Below are 27,872 nucleotides of genomic sequence, written 5' to 3'. Positions count from 1 at the left end.
GTTCAAAACATTTCCCCACCAAAAAAACATCGTAATACCCGTGACAAGGGAAAGAGATAATGGTGCGCTTTCATCGCGAATCGGTGCGCGTTTCTTTGATGCAAGAGATATTTGTGAGTTGAGACTGCACACAGTAACCTAGCTGCCTTGTTTATAATTATGTAGGAAAACAACAACGAACAAACAACGAGCCTATTAAGCCTATAGATCTACATTTTAAGAACTATATTACATTCTTCATGCAAAGTCTATAAATCGTTCCTAATATGCAAAACAGAATCGAAACACGGGGTAATTTATGCTCCGAGCTTGGGTCGCCTGTGAAATAGCGAGCGAGAAAAAAAGAACAACATATTGCACTATAATAACGTCATTTCCACGGTCTATACTCTCGCAGATTACAGCTGTCGAGAAAACAGCCGAAATTTCCCCGCGACGCCACCGCTGGTTTCCCCGGAAATAACGTCTAAGAAACGAGCGAGGAAATTCTATACTGATGCCGTGTCACAACTCAGATCTGGCTAATACTTCTGATTGGTTGAATCAAATGTCCTACGCAGCACGGCCAATCAGAAGCACTACCCAGATCTGGTTAGTAAAAAAGGTCATCAGTATGGAATGTCTGCAGTCGTTCCTCAGACGCCATTTGGCGGGAAACCAGTGCTGGCGTCGCGGGGAAATATCAGCTGTTTTCTCAGGCTACAAATTTCCGCGCGGGAAATCGCTCAATTATCGTCAAAAGCTATTCGAACTAAAAAAAAGGTTCACTTCGCATCTCTTCCTTACTTTAGTCCTTTCCATTTCTGCGACAGCAGCACAGTTTCTTTATCTCACCCATCTTCGTAAATACTCTATCATAAGGCTCCAATGACCGTATCCATTTTGGAAGCCATTTCCAATCACGAAGGACCTGGGGCAAGCTCTGTGGGCGTTTACTCTGAAGTATGTTGACAACAATGATAAACACTAAGAGGAGAATAATCGGGAGTGCGACAGCAAGGAGGATTTTCCAACCAGCCAGCGACAAGCCAAAGACTGCTGCAGGAAGAAGGAAGAAAGCAAACACCAGGTATGCTATGGCAAACCAACGGTACGTCGCAGTCTTGTTGCCCAGGGTCTTTGCAACATTGATAGGGACTTTTCGCAGGTAAGGGATTGGATACCACAAAATGATACCAGAGATATTGAAGAACAGATGGCAAAGGGCAATCTGGAGAGCTTTGTCCAAGTTTGAGGAACTTGCCAAGGCTGCCAAAATGCCAGTTCCGGTTGTTCCAATGTTTGAACCCAAGGTGAGTGGAAAGGCGCGTTCGATGGTCACCACTCCAACTCCGATGAGAGGTGTAAGGGCAGAGGTGAAGATGGAACTAGACTGAACCAACATTGTTAACCCAGCACCAACCAAGATAGCAAAGTAACCAGTGAGATGCTTGAATGGTCCTGGGAAGTCTGCGTTTACGGTCTTCTTGATGATTTTGGCCATCTGACCGCGAAGCATGGAATGAAGGATTTTGACAATTGCAACAAGACAGACACAGAGAAGGAAGATAGATATTACCAAGATTATGATACCAACTTCCGTATCGTTCAGTGAAGTGTCTGCGAAAAGAAACTTGCAAGTGACTTCCGTTTCCGACGACTTGTTCTCAAGTACATAACTTTTAATACCAGTGGTAGCATTGACCACAGTCTTATTGACCGTCTCAATGCCATTTTCGGGCTGGCAACTCTTGATTAGAGATTTTGATCGAACAGATTCGTCTCCAAGAGCAATTTGCTTTATGATTTTTTTATCCAGTTGAATAATGAGCTTGGTAAATGGTTCTGTTATTGTTTTCAGCAACTTCTGGTTGACACCCTTCTCTCTTTTCAGGTGGAGACCTTCAATTATCTTGTCAGTCAACCGAGCTAAGTAACGGGTGGCTACTTCTAGAGGCAAGAACACAAGCACAGACAACCAGTTGAAGATATCGTGAACTGTGGCTCCAGCAAAGGCACGACGGAATTCGTTTCGCTCGGCAGCTTGAGCTAAGGAAACAATCGTGTTGGTGACTGATGTTCCAATATTGGCACCCATCACTATTGGAATGGCAGGTTCAACATCTAGAACTGAAAAGAAAAAGTTATTCGTCCACCTCTAACCATTCATAAACAAGTTTAACAGCGTTTGTTTCATTTAAATGCCCATACAAATATAGCTTTTTATCCTTAGCATTGGCTTTAGTTCCTAGCTATAGGGGCGTCAGGCCGAGTGTTTATCACCTCGAACTCCGGATCCGGAAGTCCGGGGTTTAAGCCTCGCCCGTCGCGTTGTTTCCTTAGTGGAGAAACTTTACTCCACTTTCTCTCTCTTCACCCAGGGCCGAGTTTTTCAAAGCTGGGTTAAGATAACCCAGGGTTAGTGCGAGATTTGAATTCAGATTTGAAAGCTTAAAAAGCATTTCAGTTTTAGTCCTTTTTGTCTACAAGTTGATGATTGGAAGCTCCACAAACAACAGAGAAAATTATCCGAGAAAATGCTTTTGAACACAAGAAAAAGAAACAAGGGTTAAATTTAACCCCGGGTTAAACGCTAATCGGCGTTCGAACAACTGGGCCCAGGTGTATAAATGGGTACCAGCGACAAACTGTTGGGGGGTAACCCTGCGATGGACTAGCATCTCGTCCGGGGGAGTAGCAACACTTCTAGGTGCTTCATGCTAATGAAACCGGAAAAAGCTCCGGCCGTTTTGGGCCTTTGGCTAGTGTGCGCCTTTACCTTTATCTTTATAGGGGCGTCAACAAAAAACCGCATTTACCGATTGTCACACCACCACCCAGGTTTACAAAATCTTAAAATCCCTCGATGATTTGTTTGATACTTCTGTCAAAAACCAATTTTATTACTTCTCTCTACTTACTAAACAACGGTAACAAGGACAACTTATTAACCCTTTAAACCCTAAGATCAAAATTTGAATTCTCATTTGTTGCCCTATTCATTTCTTACAGAAGTAGTGAGGAGAAGGTGATAAAATATCAAGCAAGTTTATCTTGTGTGATCATGTCTGTAATTCTCACGACCACTCTGTTTTACGAAGCATTGATATTACAAGGAGAAATGTGATGCTGATCACTCTTAGGGCTTAAAGGGTTAAGGGAAAAGGCAGCCTTTTGAAAGTTCCTAAAAAAGGAGGGTTTTTATACTGGTGAGTTGTAAGGAGCAAGAAAGCACATGGCAACAGAAAGGGAAAAAGTGACTTTATAGTTGTTTACCATTAATTTAAGAAAACGTCTCCAAATAATCCAGTTGGAAAATAAATGGAAAACGACCTCAAGGGTCTTTCTAGTTTGAATTTGAAATTGAATTTGAATTTGAATTTGAAATTGAATTTTTGGAGGCACCTCGCAGAGAAACGGTGTGAGTCCATGAGGGGAAGCACTGACGTAAAAAATCCCTTAGCCACTACATTTCTGCTATTTGTCATCTTTGTAAACGGCAAACCTCATATAACCACAATATTCTCAACGGCAAAGTAATGAGAGGACTGCACTTGCGAAAGGGAAGAAGGACCGTTTGATGGCAGGTTAGAGAGGGCTTTGAGCTGCAAGAATTAGGTGGTTCAATCCAAATTATAGACTTTGGCCGGGGTCATCTCTGGAATGTCTCACTTAAGTGCTTTGCAGATTTCATTGCATTTCATATTTATTAACAGATTCGAAGCGTAGCAATATAGAAATATATTGCGTAGCAATATAAAATTTTGCAGTTCGGGATGAAGTGAAAACATGGTGAAGTCAAGAGAGAATGAGCTAAGAGAGCGAATCCCTGTGCCCCATGATAATCTTTTAAAATCTATTTAAAGTTCGCGCGCGTGCTGCGTAGGTTATTTTTGTCTGTTGTTTCCGTGACCCACGTGGTCTACTTTCACGTGAGCGTGACATGTTTCGACGCCAAACATTTGAAGTTTGACAGGCATTATAGTAATTAGCGCCAGGAGCCGACACTAATCGGCTCCTGTTGTTGACGTGTTTTCGATCAGCGCGTTCCGCTCATAATTCAGGAATGAATTTCATCTACAAAGGGATTGCAGTATTGGAGCCAAAATTTCACTTTGAGATTAGAGATTGAGATTTTCTAACGGCTGGTAGCCATTTAAAGTAACGAATGCTGAATTCTGACACAACGTGAAAGCCAAAGGCAATGGTTATCACGCGAGAAAAACGAAACCTTTAATAGGTGCCTGGCTTTAATTGTTTATGCAAATGTGCAAGATATTTTTTCTCTTTTTCCAGGAATGTTTTTCTTTCAGAAACAGTGCATTTACTTTTAAGAATTATTCTTGAGAGTTTCAAACTGCATTACTTCTTCTTAACTTCTAATACTTGCTATGAATATTTCGCCCTGCGAACACAAATCAGGTCAGATGCTTCAAGCTGTTAGACAATCGCTAACCTGGATGCCAGAGACTTTTTATGCGCGGTTTCCGGTTTCGGTCAATTCTTTATAGTGAGCGGTGTGCCCACATTTATCTAGCGCCCTCTCAAAATTCAAATGTTTCGCGGCTAAACATTCATGTTTGAAGCCACTTTGAACCTATTTTCTCATTACGTGTCCACAGTTGGATCTAAACGACGGTATCACAGCTCGCGGGTGTGCTTGGATGTCACCGGAAGAGACAGTTGTCTTTTTTGTACAATGTTTTTATACTGATGTAGCGAAGACCTCAATTAGTAATTTCCGGCGAGTCGGAACCGCTTTCTCCGGCGAACTTCCACGAGCCAGGACCATTTTGCTCTTCGGCAGCTACTCTGGCCAGATTTTTCCACGTAGAAATCTTTTGACTCGTCGACGAAAGCAATACCAAGTTTGCACGTCATATCGCTTGCTGTGCGTGATCGGCAATGAAATGAATTACCCGCCAAGTTTAAAATTACATGACGCCACTCAAACCGACCAATAAGGTGGCGTCCTTAAAATAACCACGCAGTATGACACAGAACCAAGAATAGATTGAAAATAATTTTCATGGAAAGAGGGTCATGTATGGGGGATTCGCTCTCTTAGATCATTCTCTCTTGGTGAAGTTCAATGGCACGTTCGATATTGACACTTTGAAGGTAGTTTTTCAAGTCAGAAACAAGTTGACTTTCTTTCTTATTGTCGTCTATCAATACGTATATTTAAAATTTAGGGTACTTAAGCAACCACGAGGATGACCACGGCAACGACAATGTCAAAAACCAATTGGTTTTATGAGCAAAACAACAGCTCTGCACGTGCATCACGCTGTTTAGTACATTTCTTTGACATCCACTGCACGACTACGTCGTAAAAACTCCTCGTGCGACGTTCCATGGAGGACGTGAGCATACGACGACAAAGTTTCCTTTGCCTTTTTGAACATGATAAAATTCGTTAAAAACTCGACTCCAGGAAAAGTCGCCTACATTTGTCAAATTGAGCGGGTCCAAATGGAAGCGATTGTCGCCGTGGTCGTCGTTGCTTAGGCTCTCAGTAATATGGGCAAACAGGGTGACCTAAGGTTGGGATAAAGGGAAAGTTAGACTTCTGACTTGAAGTTCGTTTCTTAAACTAATCACTCCGGTTCAGGCCGGGTGGGTGTGTACACTATGAAGGATTGACAGATAGGGTTGGCACATTTGGAGACATTTTCGTTAGCCCAAACTACAATTTACAGCCCCCACCAAATGATTTTCCACGATTATGTTTTGTGCAAAAGTTAAACACTATGAGCATTTTTTTGTGTGCGTCATATTCCCATTGAGTACGCTGATGACGTCAATAAACTATACCTCGAGTTCTTTTGCGGACTTGTAAGCTTAGCAATCCTCCAAAGACGTCTCTCAAGTGCATCCATAACTCAACAGTACACGATGAAGCGTTAACCATGTGTTTTCTAACGTAAATTTAGGAGAAACCTTTTGAATTTGTTAACCGATAGTAGGGGGAAGAGCTGAGTGTTGTTGTTGTTGTCATCTGCGCGAGACGTGCAGGCTATGGCGTGTGCAAATCACTCTTTGCAAAGTTATTTCTTTCAAAAATAATTTTTCGGTGAATTAATAGTTTTCCGGCACCTCAATATGGATTTTACAATCTTTTTTTAATGTTATCTTAACTGACTTGAGTAAACTTTCTGTCAGTTTCAAGACAAAAACATAACTGGAAGGTAAAAAAATATTGTCACGCAGACATAGACACGTGCTGCTTTGTGCGAGCGCTACAATAATAAAAATTTGAGTTACTGCTGCATTGATCACTTTGATAATGTGATAAGACAATTAGTTCATGCTTCATCTGTGCTTATGTCGAGATATTGAGCACTTGCAAAGTTTGGAGAGCACTCAAGAGGCTAGAGTTGCTCTCGGCGCATGCCTCTTTCGTGCTCTCCAAACTTCCCGCATGCTCAATATCTCGACATACGCACGCTGACGCATGAGCTAATTGTTAAATGTTGTATTGCGTCTTTTGTGGGCGACAAAATATAGGAATTCGTCCTCTGAGCCAAAAATTATTGTTCACAAATCAATTCAGATTTTTGCTTTTGGCCGCTTAATTCTAGACGCCAAATTAAATCGTTTATTTGTAGTAACTGCAGGTTTAAAACATCCTTATAAATTACATCTTATCCATACAAGACTCATACAACACTTACTCCGAGAGGCCACCATAGAGACCACGATGGAAGTTGTGGTGGAAGAACTTTGAACAAGTACAGTTGCCAGAACGCCAATCATCAGACCAGCCACAGGGTTGCTAAGAATTTCATTCGAGGCGAAGGCCTCGCCTGCCGCTTTCCCTCCCAACAGGCGGAAGGCACTGCTTAGAAAATCCAGTGAACAGATGAACAAGTAGAGGCAACCAAGGAGAAGCACAACCTTGGCAAACGCCAAGGCGACGCGAAAGAACTTTCCTTTGGCGTCGAGTTCTGTTGGCATGCGAACATAACGACTCTGTCAATAAGTGCAAGACTTCCCTATGGCCTACGATCCCCGCCAAAATTTATTGTTGAAATTTTAAATTTATCATTTAAATTTCTACTTTAATTTTATAGCCGAATATAAAATTTTACACTCTTCCCTCAGATTTTGCATCATTGGAAAACGTTTTTACGCTCGTCTTTTAGTTTTTAAACTCAACTCCTTTATTTGACCTTAGCTTGCTCTCGGTATATTTTCAACTCGCTTCATCAAATTACACTTGCCGAGTTATATTTCAAACTTTTAACACGACTTCTGAATTTTCGTTTACGCTTCAGTGATCGTTGATGAAGACCATCTGTTGGGGGATGGGTCGTGGGTGGCTCTTTAGTCCATCATGCTTTGCGCCTTTTGTACAAACATGGCGGCAGCGTTCGAACTTGCTGTTGTACAAGAAACTTTGGAGCGTTTAGACTCCTATCAGGACAGTGATTATAGCGGAATTTTGCTTCGGTTGGAGTATTTAAATCGTATTATTATAAACTGTGTGGATTTACTCGATTCTGTCTTGGCTGGCATAGGATCCACCATTACATGTTTATCGAGCGTACAGAGATAGGTGGAAGGAGTTGACGTGCCAAACACGACTCATAAGCTCGTGATAGTGTGATACGTGACCTTATAGTTTTGCTCTAACGAGGATATCTCCCAGCGGTTTTGCTCTTTTATATGAAATGATGGGAGGCACGTTGTATATTTCTCTCAGTAGTAGTTGATCTTGAATTAAGTGCCATTTGCTCATTAAAATGTTTTTAAGTTTTGTCAAAGCAGGGTGGTACGTGGTAACGAAAGGCGGAATTTTCTTTCGCACTTCATTGTTCTTTTGTAAAGCTGACTTCGGTTCGGTAAATTTAACCTCAGAGGTGATAATTCCTGTTAGATTGTGAGGGTAACCTCTAGCGCGAAGGCGTTTTTTGAAGTTGTAGATGTTCTCATAGAAGGATTTAGCTGACGAGTTAGTTCTCAGAAGTCTAAGGGCTTCGCCCTTTATGAGACCTTTTCTGACCCCGTGAGGGTTACAGGAAGAGAAATGCGTGTATTTAAAAGTCTCTGTAGGTTTAAAATGTGTGCGGATGTCAAGGATTCCTTGGTTGTGAAATCTCTCGCCTTTGTAAACAGTTGTATCCAGAAAGTAAATCTCTTTATCAGATATTTCTGCCGTAAATTTAATTGAAGGGTGATGCCTGTTTGCAAGAGCATTGAATTCATCTATCTCCTTTCTCTCAGTTCTCCACAATGAGAAATATCGTCAATGTATCTTTTCCACTCAAGAGGTTTAGTTTTGCCGAGGTTCAGTATTTTTGTCTCTACCACCGACATAAAGATGTTGGCAAAGGCGGCTGCCATCTTTGTACCCATTGCGGTTCCGTGTGTTTGGAGATCTTTGAGTTTTTGCCGTTGAATTCAAAGGAGTTCTCTTGAAGAATAAGTTTAAGGATTCTTCTGAGGGATTGGGTAGGGATAGGGGTGTTTTCCCCGTAGAAAGTCTGGTATGCTTTGCCTACTGTGTTTATTCCCTCTTCCTGTGGGATATTTGTGTACAGGCCAGCAACGTCTAAGGAGACTAGGAAAGCGTCCTCTGGGAGGTTTCTCCTATCTATGAAGTTAACAAAGTTAGTTGTGTCCTTAAGATAGGACTTTTGTGACTTAGCTATTGGTTGAAGTAAGCTATCAACGAATGATGATATTCGTTCGGTGGGTCCGTCTTTACCTGCCACTATAGGTCGGCCAACAGGAGTTGGTTTATGAATCTTTGTGAGAGTGTAGAAGACAGGTATTCTGTTTGGGTTAGGTGTCTGTGATAACCATTTAACAGTCATTTCGTCAATAAAACTTCCCTGATCTAGTTCTTCGACTATTTGTTTTACTTTTTGGAAAGTTGCCCCTTTTTTGTTCATTATGACTGTGGCAGCACCTTTATCCGCTTTCTTGTCGTTTATTTCAGAGTTATTTTTTAGCTCTGTGATAACTTTTCTCTCATTTAGCGGTAGGTTGGGTATAGCTTTGGTTATCGGTGTGTGCGCAATTTGTATTTTAATTTCTTTTAGATAGCTCTCTTTGGTAACCGGACTGCTGAACTGGTGGTTCCCAGTTTGACTTAACGTAGAAGGGGTGGCTGTTTTTGTCCTTGCCGTGATATATAAACTGGAGCCGCATTTTCCTAGCAAAATCTTTGAAGTCTGTAAAGAGTTGTTTTCTTAATGTGGTTTCGTTTGTCATAGGCGTAGGGACAAATTTTAATCCACGAGAGAGCAGATTTATCTGATCATTTGTATGTTTGTACAAAAGGCGCAAAGCATGATGGACTAAAGAGCCAACCACGACCCACCCCCCGATAGATGGTCTTCATCAACGATCACTGAAGCGTGAACGAAAATTCAGAAGTCGCGTTGAAAATTTTCAAGGTCGAGTTTGAAATATGACTTGGCAAGTGTAATTTGATGAAGCGAGTTGAAAATATACGGCCAGCAAAGTCAAATAAAAGAGTTGAGTTTTAAAAATAAAATACGAGTGTAAAAACGTTTTCCAATGATGCGAAATCTGAAGGAAGAGTGTAAAATTTAATATTCGGCTATAAAATTCAAGTAGAAATTTAAATGACGAATTTAAAATTCAAACAATAAATTTTGGCGGGGATCGTACGCCATACTCCCAGCCCTGTTTCAATGCCATGCTAATAAAAATACTTTTGTGACCAACAATCAAGTTGCCATTTTTGCGTGACTTGGCGTTGACGTTTTGTCACTTTTGCTGTCAAAGCGTCTTTAATTATGTTGCAGCAATAGTTGGAAAATCGTAAATACGCATGTTACGCACTTACGAGTAGGTTTCTTACAAACGATTAACTCACAAAGTTGACAATATGGAGAAATAATTAGAAAATGGAGGAGGTTTAAACAAATAAACACGTATGCTTTTGTAATTAATAATAAACTGCTTTGTAATTGGCTACATCAAACCGGCAAACTGCTATTGCGTAATATTGCTTATGTAAATTTCTCATTACCACCGTGGTCAGTTCATGAAGAAGAGGTAATTTGCGGAGTATTGAAAGATCGTTCAAAATTTCGAACACATAAGCTTCTGTAATTTTGCTTCATGTTGATATTTGCAAAATCGTAATCAAAATTTGACATACTTTCTCTACTTTTCTCATCGGTTCTACCGTGCAATACAAAAGCCGGGCCGGCATGAACGAAGAAGTAAACAAATGTTCCCCAAAATTTCGCTTTGGACTACAAACCTTCTTCAGGAACTAAGGTTTTTATTATTCTTTAGCACCCGAAGAAGGTTTGCCTCAAACAGACTGATATGTATCGGTCAAATTTGTTAAAATAAATTTTTTGCTAATTGTATCTTGTTTACTTCTTCATCGCTTTGCCATCAGGTACCGTTCGCCATTTAAACATTTTGCATAAAACTTGTTTCTACATTCTAGCGCTTTAGTCTTGCTGCTATTCAATATTTCGGTCCGAGTATTGTTGCAATAAAGCACAAAAGGTTTGTAAGGTTTCGCCGCACGAAAGCCTTGCACTCTGTACCCTGCATTTTAAATAAAAGGACGGATAACGTGGCAACATAAACAATTGCACGCAACCTACCAGACCACTTTGGTCCAAAGTCCTGAAGTTCTGGCAACGCCCAAGGATCAAAATCTTCATCGATCTTGTCCCCTTCACGTACATGTGTCGGTATATTTCGTGCGTTTTCGTCGCCATCCGCCTGATAGCCCTCGTTCTCACCCTGTGTAAAGTGGTTATTAGAAGTGTAAGATGTTACTAAGAAGCAAATGTCTATCATAAACATGCTACCTACCGAAAGATAAGGTTCGCCACGATTTGCCATTTCAACGTCCCTAGCAAGGTTGAATGAACTTCTTGTAATGTCCGCCATGATGAGCAAGAGAGTTAGCCAGACTCAGAAGTATTGTACGACGACAATTCTACGCGAACTGGTTTTATGTCCTAAAAACGTTTGTTCTAGTGTCCTAGCGATTGAGCAAATATTTAAAAAATACGTCAGTGATTCAGTCTTCCAACCGCCTTCGTCCGGCATCAACATCAACATACTTATGCGTGATTTTTTTAAGTATTGGTCAAACAATAAATGGAAGCCTGATAAAAGTCTTGTCAAGTGATGTGATCCGATATGACAGCTGTACTGCAAGTCACGATACTGCCGCTTACATGGATATTGCCAATAGCGAATATGTGAAGGTATATTTTTTTAAAAATTAAGAAGAGTGTATTCTTTTCCCATTTTTCTCCTTTTTCTGGATCACGTTGTGAAAAATGAGTTTCAGCGGGGAAGAAGGGTCACGTTATGTCTCCGGCCGCATGGACCAAATTTGAATTGATTTATCCCCTGTAACCTTTTTCCTGACTTTCGTGATTCAGTGAGGGTCACGTTATGTCTCCGGCCGCATGGACCAAATTTGAATTGATTTATCCCCTGTAAATGACCTTTTTCCTGACCTTTCGTGATTCAGTGAGTTACGGGGACTTGTTCTATCCCTGTTTTGAAGCAACATATTTGATTTTCTTATGTAATGATAAGAGATAGATAGATAGATAGATAGATAGATAGATAGATAGATAGATAGATAGATAGATAGATAGATAGATAGATAGATAGCTTTATTAAAAATCCATTGCAGCCCAAGGGCTGGATTACGGACTGTACAATACGTTGAATACTAGGACTAACTATTATAAATAAATAACAGTAAATAAATAAAACAAAGGAACAAAATACTACGTCATGAAATTTAAGAAAATAGCCGCGAATTTACAATAAAACCATTAGAAAATAGCCGCGTTATGCATGATAAAACTATTCATTAGGCTATTTGTTCTACAAAGAGGTACGTTAAAAGCGCGCTTTCTCCTTAAGGCTACAGTACTAAGATTACGTGGCGGCAAAAGGCCATGTAATTTGTGGAGGCTGTTGTCCTTAATCTCATTGAATAGGCGCTCTGTCAGCCATTGGCGCCGTTGGTGGAGGGTGGCAATATTGCACTCTTTTAGAGCCTCTTGATAGCCTAAATCTGGGAAAATAATTCTAAGTGCACGGCGCTGAATTTTCTCTAGCTCTTCAGAGAGATACTCAGGCAGACCATTGTGGAAAACTTGGCAGGCATATTCAGACATGGGCCGGATACACGTAGTATAGAAACAAAGTAGCTGCGCAGGATCTCCTTTTGAACGCTTAAGCTGCCTTAAAAGATATAGCCTTGTATTCTATTATCTCCAAATATTTAACTATTTGTTGCAAATCATAGCAATTCTATTGACGGAGCACACCGCATCTACGATTGGATAGTTCTGACTCTGTTCTTACCATGACTCAGGGGCACCCAACGACGGTTTCCTCCAGAGTACGATGAATACACTTTTCAGGCTATAAAGAGTACCTTTACATCTCTAGAAATGCATTCTAAGCGGCGCTTAAAAATTTCTGTTTGTTCGGTCATCCTAGGGGAACTTAAGTCTTCGAAATTGCAAGAGCTTCAGTATTATTTTCCCGAAAATTTTAGGTCCAATTTATCTTTTTACGAAAGTGAGAATTTTTCTGATAACTCGCTCCATCACAATTTAGAATCCGAAAATTTTAGGTTTCCTTTTTCTAAGAAAAATAGTGTAACCTGGGCAGTAAAACATGAAAAAATTAAACTTAGAAAATTGTAGGGAATTTATTAGATAAGCATCGAAAATTGTACATGAATGGAACGTTCATTTAGAAATTTTTAGCGGTCCTAAAGCAAAATAAAATTCTAGGCAATATGTGCTTCTCCAAACAGATATTTTACAGAAAAACGGTCGTTAATGACTACTATGGTATAGCTGTGCAATTAAGAACCCCATGTTAAATACGGTGCAGTACACTTGGTCTCACAATGGGGGTACCAAATGACGTTCTCAAAAACAAACTGACCTTTTTGATCAGTTTACAGCACCTCCGAGTTTCTAATCCAAACTACCCTATGATAAAATTCTCGCAAAACATTTTCTAACAGCATATTCTGACTACTAAAACCCTAACAAAAAAGACTGATTTATACTACTGACTTTGTCCTACACCATTTTCGTGCTAGGAGCCTATAAATCTAACGAATCGGCGAATCACGCCCCTCACTTCTCTTGGAAGTGCAATACAGTTATGGCTATCGTAATAGGGTTTTTGTGTTAGGCTATTTAAGTAGAAGAATCCAAACATTTTATCACTGTAAATTTCTTATAATAAGCTGTAGCTTCATCCCAATTAACAGATTAGTGTAAAGGTATCAATATTCACTTGCTGGAGCAGAGGTTTTATTTTTGCCTTTCTTAATTTACTGTCCCACTGAGCAAGACCAACGGTCATGAAATACTTCAAGAAAATATGTTCAAACTAGTACCTTTTTTGGATGCCGCAGGCCAAAGATTTAATTTAAAGATTCGTGAAACCTGCGATGGGCCGGGCCGAATTTCAAAGGCAAACCCTTAACCAATATTCCCTAACCGTTGGGTATAAAGACTACTCAGAAAAGTAAATCACTGGACGAATTAAGGAAATTAGCTCATCGTTCCAATTTAGTTATCCTGATTAGACATTTTCTAGAGAAAGATCAAGTTCTTAAAAAGAAAATGTCAATTATATTATCATAGGGCAATTGGTACTAACTTAAGATGCCTGTTTCAATATAAGTGATATTGTTAAGCTCTGGATATTTCTCAATTCCCAATGTTGAAAACTGCCCATCTTTCAGCTTTCCGTTGAGCGTCCTCAATTCGGTGGCTGGTAGTTAGTTAACTATCATGTCAGCCTTCCTCGTGTGCCTTGGCTCGACTTTGTTAGTGAGTCCAATTATCATAACAAATTCGAATAAAGCTATCCTTGATTTCCTTATCATGACGTTATTTTTAGCCAAACGCGTTCGCTGCTGTCGCCGTCGTGCTTGCTTATAAAGTTCTTTCAGATCTCTCAGTTTGTATGAATCTGTGATTGGTCGCTTCAAAGGTTCATACTCTTCTGTATGTTCGATTGCGTTTTTTTCTCGCGCTCCCAGACTAATATAATAATGAGAAATATCCTATCTATTCTTAGTCCATACTACAAGTTAAGAAAAATTTCTTTTTTTATTCTTCGAACTCGCGCCTTAAATGCAATCGGCAAATCCTTGTCCGTTTTTGTAGAACAATCTTTGAACTTATATCTCCTGCTGGAAAATTTTGATACTACCTTATCTTAGAAAGTGTTTCTTGCAGTTTTAATGGTCATGCCGATCATTTTTGGGTCAAATATTGGAACTTTTAGCATGATTACAAATATACTAAAGAGGTTATGTCATCTTTTCTCTTCTTCTAAGTATACTCTTTAACGTTCCTGTGGAATTTCCTTCGATATTTAAAATAATAACCGCATAAACAAACCTGTCATTTTCTGTTTCAGCTGAAACGGAGGATAAGTGAAGAGAGATCAGGCTGATTAGGCATGTGTGCTTTGATAGGGACTTAAAAGATCCAACGACGCGGACGGCACTCCAAACTGACATTTCCCTGCCCTCACCGTTCTCGGATCTTAAGGTTCTTTCGAGGATCAGTTTAGAAAATAGCAGAAATATATTGAGAGGATCACGTAGGATGCTAATTACATATATGTTGCCATAAGTTATTTTTTTTCTATATATGTCCAGCTGGCAATATTTTGAAACAAACCTAACGAAATTTGTCGTCATTTGGAGTGAAAAGGCGTCAATAGGTATGTTTCTTTGGATAAGGCCCAAAATCACACTAACGAAGGAAAAGGAAATGAGAAAAAAAAGCAATGGTCGCACTAGTAGTCCATTTACTATGAACGGTGGGGTTCTGACTCTTGCAATGGCCCAGCTTCGGAAGCCGGTACAGCAAAAACACCTGAACACTACCCCACCCTTGAGACAATCTTGTATAGTCTGTCCTGGCGTTTCCGCTGACCGCTTAGCCCACGGTCTGTAAGCAAGAAGTTGCCCCTGAACGCTATGGCAGGTGAACGGCAAATTATACGTGCGCTCTGTGGTTTGATCGAGACATTTGACAAAGACGTCACAATAGTTTAGCTCTAAATCGAATTTCTGCCCTTATAGGCATTTTCTTTGGAAATGCTTTAAGCTACGTATACTTTGGGTGCTTGTCTTCTATTCAGCGAAGTTTCACAAAAATGTGTATGAGGAATTTCGAGGTATCTTTGAATTTCTACAAAAAGGGTATAAATTATGCATGAACGGAAGGCTGGACTTAATGCAGACAACTCTGCAACTTTCTGGATGCTTCCGAAAGGTTTTTAACACTCACTCGTTTTGCAAATGACCTTTATACACTAGTTACACTCTATAACCGGCTAAACGCAAAAAGACTTGCGCGATTTCGAAAAAACATGAAAACATGTGAATCAGTCAAACGCAATGCTGAGCTCTTTTTGTAATTTTTAAGGCTACTTTCACGAATCAGCGGTTAAACCAAAATTCGTCGATAGATTTTCTTTAAACAATTTCAGCGCTGCAATTAATTAGTGTACTACAAAATCCCCGTGAATTTCGTGTCCATTGAAAACTTAAAGTTGTCTAACGTAGGCGCAAAATTGAGCAAATACTGAAGACATATCATAGATCTGGCTAAGTTTTTGCTTTGGAATTTCCTAGTGTCTCGAGTTTAGCACAACGTCAAATACCCATACAGCACGCGAGAATTTTCCATGCTTGGTTGCCCTCCGTAATCTACTCGCTATTGTTTACTCCTTTTCTGCAGCACTACCATATTTTGGAAAGATTTCAGAGGGCAACCAGGAACGGTAAATTCTCGCCTGCTGCAATAGCAGACGAACAATTACCAATAAAGCGGCATACAGGTCCATTTTTCTGATTCCATCTCCACACGCATACCGTGGGAGAACTGTTTTGCGGTTCCCAACCAACAGCTACCACTTCCCTACGGTCGAGCGGGCGAATAGACCAGTGCTTTTGCACTCTTCTCGGTAGTAACTGCCGGGGTGGATGGTCGCAAGGGAGACTTCTCGTCTCGAAGTCTCGAGACCTCTCGCCATGCTGATGAGTCCTAATTAGGAAGAAACAGCTATTCATTGATACCACTACTTGGGTGATATGGCCGTGCGCATACGTAAGGTAGTGGCCGTACCGCAGGGTTGGTACGTGTGCTTGGGGTGTGCTTCAGTGCTCAAATTAGTATTGTTGACAAAAAATTACGCTGGAGTTAAGACCGGGTACATCGGCCGGGGCCTTCGTTGTTTTCGAGGGATTTGCAGTAGATAGCCTGCAAGATAAAGCGGATCCTGCTTTGTTCTACTACCAAGGAGAAAGGAACTGATTACAACCGCCCCTGGTTAGCTCAATTGCATAAACGCCGGTATGGGTAGCGGATGGCTTAAGTTTGAACCCCCGGTCGGAACAACACGCAGGGTCTTTTAGAGGTAACACTTTCTCCTAAGTCAATTGAGTTTACACAAGAGCCATAATGAGATGCTCTTGGCTTACAAATGTAATGAAATTTCTTATCAGGACAATTAACCCGTAGGTACCGTCTCAGAACACTTGCAAGCAAGCTCATATGAAATTCCTTGGGATGTTAGAATCTAATCACTACCCGTAAATAGTACAGGACGTTGTCCACTCGCAGGCCTCGCTGGATTAGCTTGAAAGGCTTCTGAGCGAATAAGACTACAACACGGCACATACGGAAAGGAAAAATTTTTTGGCCGGGAGCTGGACCAGTCATAAATAAATTCAGGAATGAACCATTATAGGAAGTACCTTTTACCAACCCCTGGGGCAACAATGGACTCATAATACTCAAAAAGGTGTTTTATTGATGTAATAAAACTTACACTGAAAGTGAGGGTATAAGATGTTTTCATTGTAACTACAAATGCCGAATCAGAAGGGTACTTCAGTTATCTTTAGAGCTGTATTTCTCCAACGACACAAGAACTATTAAGTACAATTAAGAGTTAATTCATGTTTCGAAAAAAGGTTGGGCCATTTTAAAATGTCTAAACTTATACTCACGAAAATACACCCGCAAATAGGGACCAAGTGGTTTATCAACCTCCTGGCAGAAATTTGCGATTTTAATACCCAAAAATACAAGAAGCTATTTTGCCAGACTTCAAAAAAGTAGGTTCTTATTTGCGGGTTTTTACTTTATTTTACTTCTCTAAGCAACCATCACAATTTATTATATTAAAATACAAAAGACAATTACTGGGTTTAGAGATTATATAGGAAGGCTAAGCAATTACCACTACGATTTGATCTGAAACGCTATTTCTTGATTGGCTATTGCCTAAACATCCTGGGATCTCTACATATTGAATTTAATCTACTTTAAAAGTTTTATGTAATTTATTCGTGTGACCAGTGGTCGCCCAAAGCTAGCCATGAAAAACCAGCATGATAACTGAAACAATTGTAACAAAAATTTCGATAAAATTCACTATTAAAAGTGTGGACTTTACAACTTTTCAAATTATGTACATAACTGTGACCTACGCTAAATAAAAGTCAAAAACAAGATCATTTTGCCCTTATCAGTGTTTGATCAGGGTTCTGTACGTGTCAGACCCAAATAATTTCCCCTTAGCTTGTAACTGTCAGAAGAGTTTTCTTTTTCACTTTAGTCCTCCCGATTTCTACGGCTGCAGAAATGTCGTTTAAGTCCACCCACTTTTTTAAACACACGATCATATGGCTCCAATGATCGTGTCCATTTTGGTAGCCATTTCCAATCTTGGAGGGCCTCTGGCAAAACTTCTGAGGCTTTCCTCTGAAGGATGTTGACAATGATGATGAACAGCAAGAGAAGAACAATCGGGACTGCCACACCAACCAGGATTTGCCAACCAGCCAGTGACAAGCCAAATATAGCTGCAGGAAGGAGGAAGAAACAAAAAATCAGGTAAGCCAAGGCAAACCAACGGTACTCTGCAGTTTTGTTGCCCAGGAATTTTGCCGTGTTGATAGGTAATTTGCGAACGTAAGGAATGGGATACCACAATACGATACCAGAAATATTAAAGAACAGATGGCACAAGGCAATCTGGAGGGCTTTGTCCAAGTTTGAGGTACTTGCCAGGGCTGCCAGAATGCCCGTTGCAGTTGTTCCGATGTTTGCACCCAAAGTGAGGGGAAAGGCGCGCTCAAGAGACACCACTCCGACACCGATAAGAGGCGTAAGGGCAGAGGTGAAGATGGAACTGGACTGAACCAACATTGTTAACCCAGCACCAACCAAGATGGCAAAGTAACCAGTGAAATACTTGAACGGCCCTGGGAAGTCTGCGTTGACGGTCTTCTTGATGATCTTGGCCATCTTACCACGGAGCATGGAATGAAGGATTTTGACGATTAGTATAAGGCAGACACAAAGAAGAGCGATAGCTATCACCAGGATTATGACACCAACTTCTGTGTCACTCAGTGGAGTGTCTGCAAAAAGAAACTTGCACTTGGCTGGTGTTTCTTTTGTCTCATTTACCAGCACATAAGTGAAATAAGTTGAGTTACTGAAAGTCTTATTAACTTCTTCAATAGTTACTTTAGGTTCGCAATTTTTGATCAAGGACTTTGAATCAGCCGATTTGTCCCCAAGGGCAATCTTCTTTATAATGTTCTTGTCTAACTGGATGATCATCTTGGTGAATGGCTGGGTGACAGTCTTGAGCAGCTTCTTGTTGGTTCCTTTAGCCTGTTTCAAATCAAGAACTTCAATGATCTCTCCTGTCAATCGACGCAGGTACCCAGTAATGACCTCCATTGGCAAGAACACAATGACTGACAACCAGTTGAATATATCGTGTACAACGGCTCCAGCAAAGGCACGACGGAATTCATTTCGCTCGGCAGCTTGAGCTAAGGAGACAATGGTGTTGGTGACTGATGTTCCAATGTTCGCTCCCATTACGATTGGAATGGCAGGCTTAACATCCACAACTGAAAGGTAAAGTTCTCTGTTAATCTCTCACTATTCATAAATACACTCGAAAACAGAGGAAGGCCTAGCTCCGGCCCTAGCTCAAGGGTGGAAATTCTACTGAGCGATTCAGGCTATTTAGGAGTCAAAAATGTAATAAGACAAGGAATCACAAGGCCGTTCCTTTGCTTCATTCTAATTCCATTCAGTTTATCCCCTCTTGTGAAAGGTCTACTAAAATCCGTTGCATTCAAAACAAATTGTGCGAAAATAACTGGGTCTATTGAATGAGATGTTCAGAGCCGTCGAGGAAACTGTTTGGAGTGCAGTAGTGCTTACCATTTGTACAAATCAGTTTCATTTACTGAGAAACGGTCACGAAATCCTGAAACTGATATCAAAGATGGGCCATAATAAATGGAACGCGAATTTCCGCTAGGAGCATACCGTACCGTTGTTTCCGGAAATTGTGCGCAACAACGACCCGAAAAGCCGTGTTCCATTTACTTTTCAACCTGATTTTCCACACACTTTTTGTAAATGTAAACAACAACTTCTTTCATTATTATAATGTTGCGCAGGAAACTGCGTCAAAATTCTTCCTCCAAAACAGTGCTACACTGCAATTCGACACGACACAACACAGGGGGTACCCTACGACCGTTTTCTGAAAAATATATTTTCGGATAATCAAATATTGCCTAGAATTTCCTATTTCTTGAAGACGGCTAAAGAGTTCTAGATGAATGCCCCATTCATGTACAATTTTCGAAGCTTATCTAATAAATTCCCTACGATTTTCTGAAGTTTAATATTTCACTTTTCACACTCCGGGTTAGGTTATTTTTCGTAAGAAAAAAGGAAACCTAAAATTTTCAGATTCAAAAAAAGTGATGGAGAGAGGAATTAAAACATTTTTCACTTTCGTAATGCGCTAAATTGCATCTAAAATTTTCGGCAAAATAACTGACTGAAGCCCTCGTAATATCGAAAAGACTCAAGTCCCCTAGGATGACCGAACAGATACAAATGTTATAGCGCGGCTTAGAAAGCATTTCTAGAGGTCTAAAAATACTCTGGATAGCCTAAAAATTGTTTTCAATGCATTTGGGAGGAAACCGCAGTTGGGTGCCCCTGACAACACAGACATCACATTCAACGCAAAACTGACCCAGTCTCAAGCGGAAGTTTAAAATAGCTAATTCATGAGCGAGCTGGTGCGCGCGTTGTATTCCCTGTATATTTTCTCTATATTTGATTATGGAAATTAGAAGAAGATTGGGAAGTAGAAAGTGAAGTCCAGGGACTAGGTATGAGGCGAAATAATTGGGCATATTCTTTTTTGCTGGTTGCTGTCATTTGTTACTTTAAAATCTTTAACCTTCTCCTCACAATGCGTTAATTTTAAAAATGCTAAACATTTTAATCAGCCCTATGTGCACAGGAAAAAATAACCGATTCCCATTTTTGGATATTTTAGGTTATTTAAAGAATACCCATAAAAATCCCAAATTTGGCAAAGTGAGACAAGTCCCAACCATGGAATTCCCAACCAAGTTCCCTGATTGGGACTTGTCTCACTCTTCCAAATTTGGGATTTTTGTGGGTATCCTTTAAATACCCTAAAATATCAAAAAATGGGAATCCGTTATTTTTTCCTGTGGTGACCATTCGACACGCCGAAACGTTATGTCAATGACAGTTAACTCAGGCAAATATCTTCCAAAAACTTGAAACAATATTTTTGTAAACCCAAAACGACTTACTCTCGGCCGCCACCATCGAGACCACGATGGAAGTTGTAGTGGACGAGCTCTGAACAAGAACAGTTGCCAAGATGCCAATCATAAGGCCAGCTACGGGGTTGCTTAGAATGTCATTCGAAGCGAAGGCCTCGCCAGCGGCTTTTCCTCCCAACAGGCGAAAGGCACTGCTCAGGAAATCCAACGAACAGATGAACAAGTACAGAAGACCAAGGAGTAGGACAATCTTCGTAAACGCCAAAGCGACACGAAGAAACTTTCCCAACCTGTCGAGCTCTGTCGTTGAGCAAACAGAAAGATTCGGTCACTCAATCATAAGTCCAGTGGAGGGTCAAGGGGAGGGGCCCGGGGGGCCCGCCGCCTTATCTAAGGGTCTGGATGACCGCCCCCCACCCCCTGTGATTTGATGTGATCGAGGCTATACTTTGAAATTGTTACATCGGCATTGCAAAGAAAATATTATTCTGGTTTGCATTATGTATTAGTTGTCGTTCTCTGTACGTAACACTGATATTTTGCTAGTTGATTCGAGTTTCTTGCTTAATGATAAGAAAGTAAGCACCAAAAAGAGGGAAAATAACGCCAAAAACAACAGTTTATTCAGGTATTTCTATTTCTATACATGGTATTTCCGTTTTTCTTCTTTTTCTCCTTTTTCTTCAATTTTTCTTTCCTTTTCTCGTTTTTCATAGTTTTCAGAAATATATCCCTTGACTTCATTTGAATAAGCCGCAACTGACCTGCTTTAAAATACTTTGCCTTTCCTAATACTGATACTACAACTGGAAACTTAATTTCCTGTTATTTGATCAATTTTTTGATCGATGGTCGACAGACGTCATCGCATTACTTTTATGATATCACGTACTAGTTCCAGCATTTCCATTTTCAATGAAGTTCCGTTAGTGCTGAGGCGTTTAGGTTTGCACGATTTTTCTAGAATCCTGTTATTGTGCTTTGAAAATTGTTGACACAAATTTCCTACAATTAAAAGCCCGCGGGATTTTGAAGACGAAAATTTCCCCCTATCATAAGCCCCATAAAAGAGGCCTTTGAAACAGATGATTATATTTATTTATTTATTTATTAACTCATTATTACTTTTTAAACCTGTAAAAACCAGCGGGAGTCATTTTCGGAATTTTTGTAGTATGACGAAGTTAGACGAAGAATACAACCAGACACGATACTTACCAGACCATTTTGGTCCAAAATCCTGAAGTTCGGGCAGAGCCCAAGGGTCAAAATCTTCCTCATCCTGATTTCCTCTCCACCCGGGTTTATTTCCTGCGTTTTCTCCGGGGTCTCCTAGATAACCTTCGTTTTCGTTCTGCAAAAAGTCACTTTTGGAAGTCAGAAATGTTTCCAACAAGTCACAAAAAAGTGAAAAATGGCCAAGGAGAATATAGAACCTACTGCATGGTAATGTCCGTTGCGATTTGCCATTTCCACGTCTCCATGTTTGGACGAACCTCTCGTGAAGTCCGCCATGGTGCTAATGACGAGATTTGGAAGATTCTTCGAATATAAAAAATAAGGAACAAAGGAATGAGTTGACAGGGCAAACACATAGAAGCCGCCTCTATTGTTCTGCGTCGTCAAGATGTGGTTTTTAAGAGTGACGTTTGCGTAACGCTCTTATTCTTGGTCAGGTAAGCATGTCCTTACAACGGATGGCTAGCTTTTCGCTGTGTTATTAAAAAAAAACCCGCGTTCTATGCTTAAAACAGGAGGACCTACAATGCAGTCATGCAGAGATAGTAATATAACAGCTTTCAGTGAGCAGGGGCCTTGAGGATTGAAGGCCCAGTGCAAAACCCCTGCAAAACTACATGGACGTGAACCGCACACATATTCAGGCACGTTCCTTGTTATTAATTTAAACATTTCAACACTTCTAATCACCGGCACTGCGAAGTTCGCCGAGTTTTCTATGAGTTGAGTTGACTCTTTGACTCTTTGAAAACGAGAACGAGTTTGGTGTCTTTGATTAACTACGCAGTGTTGAAAACTGAATTTTAACTGAATTTTAGTAATGCTTATGTCATTTTCTGAACTGGTGTAGTTGTTATTGAACTTTGTTGTCGTTCTTGAACTAAAGTGTCTTTATTGAACTACAAAAGAGAAAAAGTTCTAGTTGAAACCAATTGGTAAATCACCTTCAATTCTAAACTATAAGGTTTGATGAAAATACATCCCGGAAGAAAGTCTTAGTTTACATAGCTTGAACTCACGTAACAGCTGTTGTTTGTCACCAAAAAAAAAACAAGTTTATACTTCCTGTAATTTAATATTAATTCCATATTTTCTGCGCACATTTTGTCCTCATGGAATAGCATCTTGAATTTATTTACCTAATTCCGCAATAAACGATTTGTTAAAGAGTCTAAAAAGTTGCATTTTTTGTTTTTGTTCAGAGAGCCGGCCGGCTACCCACTCTCACACTTAAGATAATAAGCACAATAGCCAATCAGATGGCATAATTCGTGATGATATGCAAAGTTGCTTTCTGCTTATTCTGCAAAACAAATCAAAGTTAAATCATGACGTTGATTGAATGAGGTAACGGTTGTGTCGAGTGTTAGGTACATCCAGCCAAGTTAAGTGATACGAGCTTATATAACAATTAGGTCATATTTTCTTCATGCACTTAACTACAATAACGTTGTCTAAAATTGAGCAGCAGATAAAAACTATTGCTATAGATAACTGAACCGAGTCATGTTTTCTAAGAGCTTCTTTAGTATAAGAGTCAGTCTTGACTCTGACTAGATCGCTCGGACGTAATGGTACGGTAAAACAGGCAACAAAAAACATGCACCTTGTCTTGCAACATTGCTGTAAAACAAGTTGACTGATAGCGCTGTTGAGGACCCGGATGTTGAGGAGCGTTGTACAACCCATATCAGACCTGTCTTGCAACAAATCAGCGGGTTGTTTTAAAACCGGTTTGAACGAGGGTGGTAAAACGACATCGCTTTTCAACTCGTTTCAAGGCAATGTTGCAAAACCAGCCAGTTGTACGTTTTTGTTGGCCGTTTTACAAAGCTTAACTGAATAAATAATTGAATCGGTAGGCTAGTTAAGGTGTAAAGGCTGCAAAACCGTGGACTATCAGGATTGGTAAACTGACTAACGGGTGCGTTCGATTAGGAAATCTGGATTTAGATTTTAAAAGCCGGATTTCGGATTTGCAATCGATCGCGAAATCTGAAACGGATTTAATCGCTGAGATATCTGTTCTTAGATTCCATTTCTTTCGTTTTTTTTTTTTTTTGGGGGGGGGGGGGGGGGGCGGAAATCCGACAAAGGAATTGATAAACAGTTCTTAACAAACAGTCGTCTTGCACACGCACGTATAATTTTTTAGGTATTTTTAGGTATTTTATTTATTTGCCACACGATTACGATAATTACAAAAAGATGTCAAAAAAAAAATGTAGGAAGAGATGGCGAGGAGGCCTAAAAGAAACTATAGAGCTTATGTTAATTAGGCCTCCTCAATTACAATTTTTCGAAGATAGTATAAAAATTACGGCGACGGATACAACATAATATGAGGTGAAAAATTAAAGTAATCAATATTACGGAAGTTTACAAATGTTGAATATTAAAAGGCTTTTTCCCAAAATTTTTGTTGGGGTATACTAATAATTATTACAAATAAATGCCTTAAGTGCTCTTTTAAAGGAGAAAGGTGAGGAAGCGTTGATGATGTTGGTGTTTAAGGTGTTGTAAAATTTAGGTCCTTGATAAAAAACGGAAAATTGTTTGGTTCGAGTACGACAGAAAGGCAGACGAAATTTACACGAGTTTCTTGTATTATACGAATGAATTTGACTTTGTAAGGTAAATTTACAATGAAATTTTAAAGGTAGAGTATGGTTTTGATAGGAGTACATGAATAAGCCTAGTTGTATTAAGTATATATCATGAAATTTTAAGATACCAAGATTTTGAAAGATTGGATCAGTATGTGCATCGAAAGTTGTTTTAGCTATAGTTCTGATCACTCGTTTCTGTAAAATCTCAAGACGAATAAGGTTAGTTCTGTAAGTAGAGGCCCAAACTAAGTTGCAATAAAAAAGGTATGGATAGACTAGAGAAAAATATAGTGTTCGTAAGGTTTTCGTGGATAAATAGAAACTGGATTTACGAATAATTCCTGTGCATTTAGAAACTTTATTGGCGACATGTGAGATTTCAGATTTCCAATTTAAATTTTCATCCATGATTACTCCCAAGAAAACTGTTTCTTTTACTTGATCAAATTTTTTATTATTAATTAAAAGTTGAATAGTTTGATTTGTACGCTTTTGAGATGGTTTAAATACAATGAATTTGGTTTTTTTCAAGTTTAATGAAAGCCTGTTAGCTCTAAACCATATTGACAACTTATTTAGCTCAGCGTTCAGTATATTAGTAAGGCAGTCTTTATCCTTGTGAGACACAAATACGTTTGTATCATCAGCAAATAATATCAGTTGTAATATTGTTGACGTGTTGATTATATCATTGATGTAGAACAGAAAAAACAAAGGCCCTAGTATTGAACCTTGGGGAACGCCACACATGATATTAGCACGATACGAAACATAACCATTGTATTCTACAAATTGAAGTCTGTTGGAAAAATAGCTCTTAATCCATTTGAGAGCCAAGCCACGTATACCATAGTGTTCAAGTTTATCAAATAAGATGGAATGATTGACTGTATCGAAAGCTTTCGAGAGATCTAAAAAGATACCAACCGCTAATTCACCATGATCAATAGCAGATGAAATTTTTTCATGCAAATCAATCAAGGCAAGCGTCGTAGAGTGGTTTTTCCTGAAGCCGAACTGGTTATCACAGAGAATATGTAAATTAGTTAAATAATCATACAAGCGATTATAGATGATTCTCTCTAGAAATTTTGAAAAGCTCGGTAGAACCGAGACAGGCCGATAGTTGGTGAATAGTGACTGGTCATCAGCTTTAAACAGTGGTACCACACGAGCTATTTTCATTTGATCTGGTACAACGCCATGAGCGATCGATAAATTCATAATGTGAGCTAGAGGTCCCGAAATGATTTGAATGGATTCCTTAATTATAGACATTGGAATATTATCGTATCCAGCCGCTTTCCCGGAAGCAAAAGATTGAGCAATGGTAATAATTTCATCCTCTGTTGTTGGGCTAAAAAAGATTGACTCTCGAAATGATCCAGATAGAAAATCTTTATGTGAACAAGGAGGAGGCCGTATCTTCTTTGCGAGGTTGGGACCAATACTAGAGAAGTAGCTACAAAACCTATTTGCTACTTCCACTGGATCAGAAATCTCCTGACCGTCTGACTTAAATATTGTATTTAATTGAGGCCTTTGCTTTTTTCTGTTTAATACTTCGTTTAAAATTTTCCAGGTCGCATGTGTATTTGATTTAGCATCTTCCAATTTCTTTTCATAATACCGACGCTTAGCCAAGCGCAAGGTGTGATTCAATTTGTTCTTATATCTTTTGTAGAGTGAACAATTGTCGACTGTTAGAACTTGAAGATATTTTTTGTAAAGTTTATTATACAAAAAGTCCATTTTCCAAGTTTGGCAAAACAGGTTCTTATATTTGGGGGTAGTTATTGGTAAGTTAGGCTAAAGTAGGTTCTTAATTAGGTTCTTAAGTTTTCAGTAGAAACCATTCCTGTACAAGCAGAAAAAATAGGTTTGATCCTTTATGATACAGCATTTATTTATAACTGTCTTGTCATGGGCCTTGTGCAAGGCTAACTAAACAATTTTAATATATACACACTCAGTGATCTTGGTGGCTTAAGCAATCTGATTGGTTCGCTATCTCGGACTATTCAACAATATTTACCTCCTAGCGAGTGGATAATGTGTGAGCTCGGTTTTTTTCCCATTTTATCACAGAAAGATCTTTTAAAAGTCGACAAAATCCTAGGGTTGACTTTTTTTCAGGCAAGAAAAGTCTTCGAAGAATTCAAAACGGCGTTTTTCCATTTACTGTTGTTGGGTTTTGTGGTCGATGGATTGTTTACAACTCCCGTTTATTCGCCTAGAAGAGGGCGTTTCGTGAACTCAGCGTTTCCTAACGAGAAAAATTTGGCCCAAAAACGAAGTTTATTTATGACAAACAAATTTGAAAGTAAATGTTTGCAGAAATTCTACGTTTCAAGTAAACACGAGAAAGAATGCACATGAAGACGAGGTCTTACCTCGAGGAACCGAATCGCCATTTTTGTCACCACTTCATGCGAAGAACGACACAACAAACCTTTTCGGCTATAAACTTGGCGAGTCAACAGAAAACAACAAAGCTTTTCTTTTCTTCTCAGGTAAGGAAACAATTCAAGCTTTAAGCGGTTCCATTTAAGTCATTACGCTGTTGTTTGCGAAGTGATAAGCTTGTGAATTGCCATGTTTGAAAATTCTACAAAGATCTATTTTTAAACTGTCGCGTGTCTAGCTGACCTGATCTGTCCATCAAATCGTACTTTTTAATGGTTTCCTCTCTGATTTTGTTGAGATAGTAGCTTTAGGAATATTTACCTCGCCACTTCGTGGCCCCGTAAATATTTAGCCACTATTCTCCTCGATTTCAAAGAATAATTGTTAAATATACACTATAAACAAAGTATCTTATACTTCTTAGTTAAAAATGCTTATGAAAATATTCCATAACTCACATATAAGAACCTAATAAATTTTGCTTGGCTAAACAGGTTGTTATATTTTGGGGTATAACAATGGGAAAGTTCTGCCAGCAGGTTCTTAAATCGCTAGGTTCTTATACGCGAGTTTTTACTGTAACGTTTTCAAACGGGTCAAGCTGCTTTTCTGTAATCCCTATCTTGCACCTTAGTGGGTCGTCTAAAGCATATTCAGTAACGTGTTCTGAAGATTAGATACAAATTTATTGGAGCAAAAATAAGTTTTAACAAAATAAAAGGATTTAATTCCCATAGGATTGGTTTAAGACACCAACATGGCCGCCGTTTTATTGTTTTGGGACACCAATATGGCGGACTCGACGTCATGAAAAACACTCAAAAAAAGAAAAAAATTACTGTCGACTCAATAATAAAGTCGAAACTCTCTACAATGGCCGCCTTGGGGGCAGAAGAAAGTGGCCGTTGTGGAGAGGTAGCCGTTATGGGGAGGTAGGGGTTTTATATGACAATTTT

The 27,872-nt window shown here is 39.5% G+C and overlaps 2 protein-coding genes across 2 annotated transcripts; both read right to left on the bottom strand.

Moving 5' to 3' along the window:
- Positions 1-787: 787 nt before the first annotated feature.
- On the bottom strand, positions 788-11,070 carry LOC140932251 (sodium-dependent phosphate transport protein 2B-like). Its single transcript, XM_073381876.1, has 4 exons — positions 10,798-11,070; positions 10,584-10,725; positions 6,657-6,929; positions 788-2,109 (listed from the first exon to the last, which is right to left on the bottom strand). The coding sequence occupies exons 1-4, from the start codon at positions 10,873-10,875 to the stop codon at positions 788-790; spliced, it is 1,815 nt and encodes a 604-aa protein (XP_073237977.1). The 5' UTR covers positions 10,876-11,070.
- Positions 11,071-16,801: 5,731 nt separating this feature from the next.
- On the bottom strand, positions 16,802-26,262 carry LOC140932250 (sodium-dependent phosphate transport protein 2A-like). The gene is made up of 4 exons (XM_073381875.1): positions 25,144-26,262; positions 21,881-22,181; positions 20,690-20,962; positions 16,802-18,943 (listed from the first exon to the last, which is right to left on the bottom strand). The coding sequence occupies exons 1-4, from the start codon at positions 26,260-26,262 to the stop codon at positions 17,628-17,630; spliced, it is 3,009 nt and encodes a 1,002-aa protein (XP_073237976.1). The 3' UTR covers positions 16,802-17,627.
- Positions 26,263-27,872: the final 1,610 nt, after the last annotated feature.

Source organism: Porites lutea, chromosome 3 (genome assembly GCF_958299795.1).
Source record: "Porites lutea chromosome 3, jaPorLute2.1, whole genome shotgun sequence".
Classification (NCBI taxonomy): domain Eukaryota; kingdom Metazoa; phylum Cnidaria; class Anthozoa; order Scleractinia; family Poritidae; genus Porites; species Porites lutea.
Note: the sequence above shows the minus strand (reverse complement) of the source record. Positions and strands in the feature narration are given on the sequence as shown.

Excerpts from the sequence above, each read along its gene's own strand:
- LOC140932251 (XM_073381876.1), bottom strand. The coding sequence starts at position 10,875 with ATGGCGGACATTACAAGAAGTTCATTCAACCTTGCTAGGGACGTTGAA. Across the intron at positions 10,726-10,797 it reads GTGGCGAACCTTATCTTTCG|GGTGAGAACGAGGGCTATCA; the intron begins GTAGGTAGCATG and ends CACTTTACACAG. Across the intron at positions 6,930-10,583 it reads CTTTGGACCAAAGTGGTCTG|AACTCGACGCCAAAGGAAAG; the intron begins GTAGGTTGCGTG and ends GCATGCCAACAG.
- LOC140932250 (XM_073381875.1), bottom strand. The coding sequence starts at position 26,262 with ATGGACTTTTTGTATAATAAACTTTACAAAAAATATCTTCAAGTTCTA. Across the intron at positions 22,182-25,143 it reads TATTTGCTGATGATACAAAC|CACCATGGCGGACTTCACGA; the intron begins GTATTTGTGTCT and ends TCTCGTCATTAG. Across the intron at positions 20,963-21,880 it reads TTTTGGACCAAAATGGTCTG|AGCTCGACAGGTTGGGAAAG; the intron begins GTAAGTATCGTG and ends GCTCAACGACAG.